The sequence below is a fragment of the Pseudopipra pipra genome, chromosome 22, assembly GCF_036250125.1.
Source record: "Pseudopipra pipra isolate bDixPip1 chromosome 22, bDixPip1.hap1, whole genome shotgun sequence".
NCBI lineage: Eukaryota > Metazoa > Chordata > Aves > Passeriformes > Pipridae > Pseudopipra > Pseudopipra pipra.
The window spans coordinates 3,621,894-3,632,506 of record NC_087570.1 but is presented as its reverse complement, the minus strand read 5'-3'; the positions used below and the strand labels follow the sequence as shown (position 1 = coordinate 3,632,506).

At 48.6% G+C, this 10,613-nt stretch overlaps 1 protein-coding gene across 1 annotated transcript; it reads left to right on the top strand.

Moving 5' to 3' along the window:
• Window positions 1-1,397: 1,397 nt before the first annotated feature.
• On the top strand, window positions 1,398-10,584 carry LOC135425827 (solute carrier family 2, facilitated glucose transporter member 5-like). The gene is made up of 13 exons (XM_064678499.1): window positions 1,398-1,910; window positions 2,277-2,576; window positions 3,742-3,840; window positions 4,225-4,385; window positions 4,834-4,958; window positions 6,989-7,141; window positions 7,225-7,350; window positions 7,602-7,789; window positions 8,181-8,291; window positions 8,588-8,689; window positions 9,027-9,102; window positions 9,502-9,629; window positions 10,270-10,584. Exons 2-13 carry the CDS (start codon window positions 2,520-2,522, stop codon window positions 10,501-10,503), a joined length of 1,560 nt encoding a protein of 519 aa, XP_064534569.1. The 5' UTR covers window positions 1,398-1,910; window positions 2,277-2,519; the 3' UTR covers window positions 10,504-10,584.
• The last annotated feature ends 29 nt before the right edge of the window (window positions 10,585-10,613 follow it).

Below are 10,613 nucleotides of genomic sequence, written 5' to 3'. Positions count from 1 at the left end.
TTGCTGCCCAGCATTGCCTTTGTGCAGAGAAAATAGGGTCTCATTTGCTTCTTAATTCCAGAGCCCCATGTCTGCTGTTCCCTGCAGTGTCCTGGATCCAGCACCCCTTTCCTATTCCTGGGGGATCAGGCTGCCATATCTACCTCTTGCTTACTTGACTGGGAGCCTTTTATGCAGCTGATAAAGCAGTATCTGCATATGACTCATTTCCAGGCAAATAATGTGTTTCTTAAATATGCTTGACCTTGAGGCCCCACTTGTAGCTCAGTGCCTCAGGTTATGCCCAGGACTGCAGATGACACTAAGCCTTGACTGAACATGCAATTCCTTCCCAAAATGCAGGTGGAAAGGCTGCTGATGTCACTCTCTTGGTGTGGGATGTCTCCTAAGGAGCCTCCTCAGGGCAGGCATTGCAGTGAACCCAACCAGCACTTTTCTAGAGCTCACCACTAAACTCCTCCAGCAGATTTCATGTCCTGAAAACTAAGCTTCCCCTCTTAATTTGATTTTTTTTCTCCCCTAAAGATATCAAGGTTTCATAGGATCCAGCTTTTAGCACAGACAATTGGGCTGAGGGTAAATAAATCCCTGCACAAGTGCTTGGGAACTCTTGCCACATGGTGGGCAAGGGCAGAGGAGATCCAGAGTAGAGGTCATGTCTTCAGGCAAACACTCTCTGGGGTGAAGGGCAGATGTAAGAAGCACAACGTGTGCAGCAGCTGAAATTGTAAAATGCTTGTAAAATTGGCTCTTTGCTTCTTCCTGGCTCTGTCCTGTGCCCAAGTCCAACAGGATCTCAAGTGCTGAAGGTGTTACACCCCTGCAATTGCTTTGAAAGTCCATCCATCACCCTGTCTCCCTTCATCAGTCTCTTCCAAGGTCATCCCGGCGCCAGTTACCACCTTAGGGGTGTTGTCAGATTCCTGCTGTGTTTGGTAAATCTTCAAACTGTTCTGCTGCCCTAAGCAAATATTTACTCTGAGGGAGGATTTCTGATGACAAACCTGCATGTTTTCTTTAATTTCTGTATGTGTCAAGATTATTTCTTCAGGAAAGGAATTTAAAGATAGAGAATTCTCTTCCCTTATAATAATTACATCAGAGCAGTTGTCATTCCTCCGAGAGCTCCCAGCAAAATTAGGCTGTCTTTAAAGAACAGTAATTCTGTGAAAGAAAATTGTCCTTTCCTGCAGTTTTCCCACCCCTGAGGCAGAATTTTCCCTCTTGGCTAAAGATCTGTGAAGGGTGAGAACAGCACCAGTTGCTGAGTGAGCTGTGACCTCAGCAGCTGTGACACAGGAGGGTTCTTAAGGTGTGACCCACCATCAGATATCTCGGAGAGCTGTGTCCTTATTGTCATTCACTTGTAACAAAAGCAATAAAAGAGAAATTCCGAGAAGTGTGGGGTCTAAGTTCCACTACTCTAAAAGTGGCAGGGCTCTGCCCCTTCTACCTGGAGGAAGGGAGGCTGCAGCAGTTAAAGAACACATATACAGGACACGTGGAAAAAGAGCTGGTGCTCAAGCCAGCCAGTTAAAGAACACATGCAGGACACGTGGAAAGAGCTGTTGCTCAAGAGGACGTGTTTTTTTTTGAGCTGACTGTTAAAGATAGATGGACTAATAAAGAGGAGGCTGGTTTTCCTCCAGCTGCTGGAGATATCTGTGAACTTTGCATTTCTCTGCTAAACTCTATAAATTGTAGTCGACTATTAACCAAGTGCTGGACTGTTCAGAGCAGTCCCGTAAGGCAGGAGGCTCATACCAAGCCAGCAGCACGTGGTGCCACCTTTTGCATGCAGAGGGAAAGGAACGTAAAAGTGCTGGTGGAAAAAACCTCGTGTGCTGTGGAAACCACAGCCCTGAGAGGATGAACCTGCCCTCTGTGAACCGCAGAAGTGCCTGAGCAAGGTAGGACGAGGAGCAGCGTTTGGGGCCAAGGGCAGGTGCGGTTTGTGGCTGCAGGGGGGGTTAATGCGGTTCACTTGGATTGCTGTGGCAGATGGCAAACACCCTCTCTGCTGCCGGCCCCCCCTCCCCCGTAGAATGCCCTGCTTTTCCCGGAATTCCACAGTTGCTGGGCAGCGTCTCCAGCTGCGCCATCCACAGCTGTCCATGGGCTGCAGGGGGGAAGGAGCGGCGGCTCTGTGCTATAGATTCACCTCGTCCATGTCTATGAACCGGCTCATTTAGCAACTTTTTGCAATAAATCTGCCCCTTCCCGCTGGAGATGAGCCTGTTTCCCCTGTTAACTGGCAGCACCTCTGTTTGAAACAGGATCTGGTGACACAAATCTGCCCCCGCGGCGACAGGCTCGAGCAAGGAAAAGAAACGTTCAGGAAGGGAATGATCAGGCAACAAGGACTTACTCCAGCTGGTAGAGCCTGTCGTTGATCGGATGTGTTTGGAAGAGTCACAGAGGGGGATTTTCTGCGTGGGGCGTTTCCATCCCCTGCCTTGGCTGTTCCATCTGTAAAAACCTGCACTCCACAAACTGCATCTGGGATTCAAACACCAAAAATGAAGCTGAAAGGAGGGGAGCAGGAGAGCTCAGACAGAAGTGAAGGTGCAAAGGGGGTGAGTATGTTGACTCCCTTCTTCCAGCTTGAGCCTCCCAGAGAGACACAGAACGAGCTCTTGGAAATCTCTGGATGCCTGTAGGGAAAGGAGAAGGGCTGGCACGTCCACAGGGAGGGCAGAGGCGAGCATTTCTTGAGCCCTGTTTATGTCTGTCTGCAGTGCAGGGTTGCACTGAGTGCTGTGATTTTCTGTCTGTCTGCAGCTCACCCACCCTGTAACTTCTGTGTGACTTCCCCCTTCTGTGTGTGAGTTTTCTTTCGTATTGTCTAATCAATTTTAGGCTACAGTGTTAGTTTTCTGGGTGGGGCTGCCTTTTACAGCAGCCTTTGGTGGAGTCTTGCGCAACACAACAGCTCGCGTGCGCCAGAGGTTTTCCTAAAATGACTTTATTGCTGTAGCAGCAATGAGATGCATTAGCCAGCTGTAAAAACCAACCAGGCAAAAACCCAACAACCCAGCTCTGTCAACACAGCCCGGGGGCTGAACAGCAACTAAATTGTTGTGAAAGGCAAGTTGTTTGGAGCCCTGGGCACTGTGTACCCACAAACATGGTGTTTGATCCCCCTCCAGATGGCAATTCCACTCGCCTGTTTAACTGCAAAGTGCAGCTCTTGTACCCCACAACCAAGCCCTCGCTGAGCTACTCGGATAAGTTCTAATTGGCTTCAGTGACAATCAGTTAGATCCGTGAAAAGCTTGGTCCCAAAATGTGGGAGGTGGAAAAAATTAACAGGAAAGGGATTTTGCCACCTGATGCAAAATCACTCCTTTTTAAAGCTTTCCTGCGCCAATATCCTGTGTTATTTCCTTACCCAATTTGCAAGTGGGGAAAAGAATAATTGCTTACAACCTTTTTTTCCCTGTGGGGTGGTACTTTAAGGATGATGGCTTCAAAAAAAAATTTAATCATCCCAATGATTCATCAATACCAGCAAAGCACAGAGTGAATTACTGTAATGAGTATGTGCAAATCAAGCAGAACAAAATGAGTCGTAATGAAAACAACCCATTGGGCTTTCATATGCAGTAAAATTAAGGGGAAAAAACACAGAAAACCAAGGCTTGAGGTAATTCTTTATTTTTACTGAATGTGGTTAATGCCTAAGAACCAGACCTGCTTCTAAGGCGGTGTTTGTTTGTTTGTTTTCTTTCCCCTCTACAGAAAATGACCATTTCCCTTGCCCTGGTGGCTCTGATATCTGCCTTTGGATCCTCTTTCCAGTACGGCTACAACGTGTCTGTGATCAACTCTCCAGCCCCGGTAGGTCCAGCTGTGGAGGGGCCCATGACTTGGGAGTGGGTTTGCAAACACTTAGGAGCAGGTTTACAAACCCAGCAAGTGTAACAGTTCACTACAGGGGTTTGTGGGGAGGTGCTTGTGCTCTCCTTGTGCTCAGGAGAGCTGGGCTGTGAGAAATGCCTCCCCCTCTGGGAACCAGGCACATCCTCTAAGTCAGGATAACTTGTAGTAGCAGTTATCTAGTCCAGGCTTCTCTATCCCTCTCTTGTATTTGTTTTCCCACTCACCCACTCTGGTTTTTTATCAAGACATTTGTTTAAAGCTTTATGGCATTTGTTGCTGTTTGGCTTTTACAGCACGAAAACTGTCCTGACTGTGCTAAATGTGCTCTGTGTTTCATTCCAGTACATGCAAGACTTTTACAACCAAACCTACTTGGACAGGACTGGGAAGCCCATGAACAGTGCCTTCCAGACACTGCTCTGGTCTCTTACTGTGTCCATGTTCCCTCTGGGTGGCTTTTTTGGGTCCCTGCTGGTGTATCCTATGGTCAACAATTGTGGCAGGTACGTGACAGCCGTGCCTGAGATCCCTCACCCCAGGGCTCAGATAAGACTTGGCTCACTGGTCACTCCAGCTGGGAGGATGAATTTCCCACACCCACCTTGGCAGTAAAGCACTTGGGATGAGGATGAGTTGCTGGGCTCAGCTACAGGTGTTGTCAGGAATTTATATGGTTTCAGGATGGCCAAGGCCAGGCTGTGTGCTGGGCACTGAGCCAGCCACAGAGCACTGGTGGAAGTGCTGGGCTGAGATCAGGCCCAGCTCCTGCTGCTCAGGGTTCCTGAGAAACTTCAGTTCTTTCTGGAAGCCTTCATTCCCTGCAGGAAAAATGGGACAATTGGCACTTTCATCAGTCTTTGGGATGATGAGTCATTGGGGTTTGGGACAGCATTGCACCCCGGGGGCCTTAGAAAAACCAAGCTGAATGTCTCCTTTCCTGTCACTTTGCAGAAAGGGCACTTTGCTGATAAATAACCTCTTCTCCATCTCTTCTGCAATCCTCATGGGGACCTCAGAGCTAGCAAAAACCTTTGAAGCAATCATCATTTCCCGGTTTATCATGGGAATATATGCTGGTAAGTGGACGGTAAAGGGAGAGCCATAAATATTTTCTTGGCTACATAAGGGTGTTTTATTCTCTCAACAGATGCTCTCACATTTTAGCATCTGCATAACAATGCTGTGCTTTAGCACTGGTCACCTGCATGTTGCAGAAGTACTAAAGATCTCTTGGAGATAAGGGCCCTGAGACTGGAATTTAAGATACATATAAAGGAGGTGTGTGCCTGCAGGTGAACCTCTCCTCTGCAATAAATATCTGCTAGGCACTGCAGCTCCCCCAGCCAGGAAACCTGCTGCTGATAATCTCTTTCCCCAGAGGACTCAAAGCAGGTAGTCTATTTTTTTTTCCTTTTTAACATAATCAGAATAATCCATTAAAGTCGTTGGAGTCAGTGCCAGATCCAATAATCCAGTCCTGGAACTGACTGTTCTTCCTGCAGGAGGAAAGAACTGTTAAAAGGGAGAAAAAAGAGCTCAGAGACACTGGATTTACTGCAAAGATAGTGGGAAGCCAAGGATATAAGTTATTGCTGGTGTAAATGGCTTTTTTAGAGCTGCAGAAACAGGGAACAAACAGAACCCCGGAATTCTGGGTACCCCGTGCAGTGCTGGGCAGAGCCAGGTCTGTAAGGGTCCTAAGAGCATTTAGGCTCAATTAATTGGCCTTGGGCTGGCGAGGCTCACGTGCCCCACGGTTTATTAATGAGTTGGGATATCCTGTAAGGACAAATTTCCTGCCTTAGCTCAGTGACTGTAATTGCTGCACATTACAGATCAAGTTGCTTTCCTCGGGGCAGTTTCTTGTTTTCCAGTTTTATCTACTCCAGTGGTTTTATTTTGGCTTTTGACTGGCCTAAACCTGGCAGCTGCTCTTAGCACTGGAGCTCGGAATAAACGCGGAGGGACCTGTTCAGTGTGATCCCTCTTTCCAGTTATTTATAACCCACAAAGGAATCTGGACTGGCTGTCCTGACTTTGCAGTTTGACCTCACTAGAACTGGGGGCGTTTTTCCTGGGGAGGGAAGCTGCTGATCCCAGCCTGGCTGCCCTGGGATCTGGGAGGATCCAAGTGTCACTCTCCAGGAGGATCCAAATGTCACCCTCCAGCACTGGTTACACTTGTTTCTGTGCCTTTTAGCTTTCATATATCAGCTTGATCACCTCTGTAACCCCGAGCTCCTGAAGCTCAGGACCTCTAGAAATGTCAGATAAGAGCCTCATGTGGTCATTTGACTCCAGGAGTTTGGGTTTTGCGTGCCAGGATTTACAGCGTAAGCAGGGAGCTGGCAGCTCGCTGGGGTTACTGTGGGTAGGCATGTCATGTTCCTTGAAATAACCCATGCCCTTGGTGTCCTGATTGGATTAGAAATCCCTGTTCCAGCATTCCAGCTGCAAGACATCTCAGACCAGCAAAGCTCTCTGCAGAGCGTTACTGAGCAGCGAGTTTTTAAGAGCCAACACGAAGTCATTTCCTTCCACCCTCACACCAGCTTGACTGGATAATAATCCCTTGTTTTAGAGGAAGTTAAAGTTCCTTCCTTACACAGTTTTCCTTTGTGTGTCTTGTGCTGAAGTAGCTGCTGGGAGAAAGCTGCTTTTAGGAAGGTGAACACAGAGCCCTCAAATCATCTGCTGGCTCTGTGGCCAAGACAGGCTCCTGCTCACCCTGTGACTCCTCAAATGCTTTGCAGCTGAGCAGTTAATGATCTCAGCGCTCAGAGCACCAGCAGATGGGCAGGTTGCACTGCAGGGCCAGAGCTTCTGAGGGCAGCAGCTGCAAGGATGGATGTTGTACTTCTCCACATACTGAGTGACCCAGTGCCACGTGCTTTTTGTCCCCTCTTCCACTGAGAGTGAGGAAAACACGCACAGCCTATTCACTGGCCAGAAGGTGACATCAAATCTTCAGCTGGAGCAGAAGGGTTTGAGTGTGGAGTTCCTGCCTGTGCTGTGGTTCATCAGGAATCTCTTTTGCCCCCCATCTCACTGGAGGTTGTGAGTGTGCTGGCACCAGGCATGGCTAACACTGTTCTCTCACTACCAGGTCTGGCTTCCAATGTGGTTCCCATGTTCCTCGGAGAAATGTCCCCCAGAAATCTCAGAGGTGCTATTGGGATAATCCCACAGCTCTTCATCACCATCGGGATCCTTGTAGCTCAGATCCTTGGTCTCAACAGCATCCTGGGGAATGTTGAAGGTAAAGCTCTGCCTGGGGACTTTGCTGGGGGCTCCGTAGGGGGAGGATTTCTCACCCTTGTTGTCCTGTCTCCATGGTTGCAGGCTGGCCTGTGCTGCTGGGGCTCACGGGGGTCCCATCACTGATCCAGCTCCTTACCCTGCCCTTTTTCCCTGAGAGTCCCAGGTACCTGCTGCTCCAAAAGGGCAACGAAGAGCAGGCACGACAAGGTACAGTGTCACCCTTTAATGGAAGGGGAGATGGAAGGGGGTGGATCTGACTGTGGGACACCACTGATGGCAAAGCGTGAAATTCCTCGCTGGTGGTGAAGGTGGAATTCTTGCAGCACTGCTCCTTCCTCTGCATGTGTGAATCCCCAGCTTGCCACCACAGAGGCACTGCTGCCCAGCATTACATGTTGTTCTGTCTTGATTTGAAGCAGGAGAGCTCACTGTAAAACTCACTTTGCTCTCCCAACTAGCCCTGCAGAGGGTGAGAGGCTGCGATGACGTGGATGACGAGATAGAAGAAATGTTCCAAGAGGGCCAGTCAGAAAAGGAGGAAGGGCAGTTCTCTGTGCTCAGCCTGTGCACCTTCAGAGGCCTGAGGTGGCAGCTCATCTCCATCATCATCATGATGATGGGCCAGCAGCTCTCCGGGGTCAATGGGGTGAGTGGAGAGTGGGAAGGGCAGTGGGGTGGAAAGGAAGGGATGGATGAGGTTGATGATGCAGGCCAGTGCTGACCCAGGACACAGGAGTAGCCCTTCATCCAGGACACTGGTTCTTATTGTGGTGGGTTGACCCTGGCCAGTACCAAATCCAGCACAGACAGGTACAGGGGCAGGCTCATATATAGATGCAGGATCAAGCTGTCCTGTTAAGGATAATTTGGATGTTTTTAGAGTGCTTGGGCTCGGATCCAAACAACAGTGTCTTCAGAAATAAAATAGTTCAGTCCTCAGGCTTCGGTGCACCAGTGACAGGATGTAAAGCAGCCAAAATGGGATTCCCACGTTCTGCCCTTGGCCACATACAAACACAGTTGTGGTTTTGCTGCAGGTCTTCTACTACGCAAACAGAATCTTTGAGTCAGCAGGTGTGCAAAGCAGCAGCATCCAGTATGTCACTGTGTCCATAGGGGCCATCAACGTCGTCATGACTTTGCTTGCTGTGAGTTTCTCTTGGGGCTCTCTGAGCTCTGACTTGTCCAGTCTCCCCTGTCTGTGTCTGTTTAATTTATATTCATCAAACCAGAGAATCCCAGAACGATTTGGGTTGGAGGGGACCTAAAAGATCATCTCCTTCCAACTCTCTGCCATGGGCAGGGAAACCTCTCACTAGAATGTAACTCACCCATGGGGTGAGGTGCTTTGCACAAGAGGTGTCCTGTGGTGTCCCTTGGGTGAAGGCACCTGGAACAAAAGACCCCAGGTGTTGGGGGTCTCACCCTCTCCTGTCTCTTTCAGGTTTTCATTGTGGAATCCCTGGGGAGGAGGATCCTTCTCCTCGCTGGCTTTTTGTTGTGCTGTGCTTCCTGTGCGGTGTTAACCTTGGCCCTCAACCTCCAGGTCTGTACAAATGGCTCAGGTGATCCTACCCAAGCATTTCTGGACTTCCCAGGGAGCAGGCCAGGGTTATATTTTGAAGTACCTCTTGAAAAGCTGTGATCCTGCTTGTCTGAATACGACTTCCAGTATGTCACATTCCTAACACCCGTTGCATCCATTTGTTGGCAGCAACAATCATACCCAGGCTGTGAATTGGTGGCTAATTATGGACACATCTGGCACTGGAGGGTGACACTGGCTTTAGAATGCCTTCAAATCTTATTACAAACAGTGCCTTGGACGTGTTGGTGGTGTTCAGATAGGAACCACATCTAACCTGTGATTCAATCCTTCACAGACCACGGTGTCCTGGATGTCCTACCTCAGCATAGCCTGTGTCATTCTCTACATCATTGGGCACGCCATAGGAGCCAGTAAGTATGCACAGCTCGTCCAGTCTGCTCTACAAGCTGGCTAAAGCCAAGTGTTATGTTCCATTTCAACCCATAACCTTTGTGGAGCTCATCCATGGACACTGGATTTCATCTCTGTGTGGCCACGCACCGTGCAAGTCATTTAATTGCCCTGTTTTTTTGTTGGTTTGTTTACTTGTTTTTTTTTTTTATTTAATCCTTATTTAACTTATTGGGTGCTCCTAAACACTTAGGAGTTAGAAACCATTGCCTGCCACTGAAGTGGCTGGAACATTTTTTTTTTTTAACATTTCAACCGTTTGAACAAATGGCTGAAATGAAAAAAACAAACCAGTGTAATCAAGAATTCAGAGTGGAGGAACTGCCCTCGGGGTTTCCAAATGTCCAACTGCCTTCCAGGTCCAGTTCCCTTTGTCATGATCACCGAGATGTTCCTGCAGTCGTCCCGGCCTGCAGCCTTCATGGTGGGAGGGTCTGTGCACTGGCTGAGCAACTTCACCGTGGGGCTCGTGTTCCTCTACATGGAGGTGAGATACAACCCCACAACAGGGCAAGACTTCAGCTTAAAATTAATCCCTTCGCCCCTGTTTAATCCCAAAAGCTGTAAATGCCCCTGGTGGTTCCCAGTACCCGTATGTAGGATTATATGTTAAGGGCAAGAAACTGATGTTAATCAGCATTTTCTTATCACACCTGTCTGCTGCACAGGCTTTAAAAGAAAGCAGCTACTTTGCCAGGTGAATGTCTCATCCTGAACTCAGGAGCATGGAAAAGATGGCAAATTCCCCATCTTTCCCTGTGTTTCTCAGGGAGCCAATTTTACTTTTGATCTCTGGGTCCCCCAGTTCAAACTGATCCCCAGCAGTGACCCACAAACTGCAGCAGGTGCTGATTTTAGCCTGTGCAAAGGGAGCTGGTGAGTTCACTTTGATTTAGTTTGATTTAGCTTGATTCACTCTCCTTTGCCACTAAATTCATGGTGTTCCCAATAAACCCATGGTGGTGGTATGAGAAGACAGAATCTAGAACCACCTCAACTTCTAGTTGTTCAGCTTTAAAATACGTGCACACCACTGTGGCTGCATTTTTTATAGCCAGTGTCCAAGCCATGTACCTGCCCCCCTGGAATGTTTCCCTGATTCCTGCTCTCTCCTGTCCTTGCCCTAGGCTGGGCTGGGGCCCTACAGCTTCCTCATCTTCTGTGCCATCTGCCTGGCCACTGCACTTTACATCTTCTTCATCGTTCCCGAGACTAAGAACAAAACCTTCATGGAAATCAACAGGATCATGGCCAAGAGGAACAAAGTGGAGATTCAGGAAAACAAGGAAGAGCTGAAGGATTTCTGTGCTGTCCCGGGTGGGCTGCAAGAGAGGACGATGAGCTTTAGCAGTCAGCTGTGACACAGCCCAGTGTCTGGCCTGGCAGGGACATCCCTCAGGATCTGTTCAGTGGGAAAACAAATACATTGATTCATCATTTGATACTGCTCAGAGAATCACAGAATCCTTAA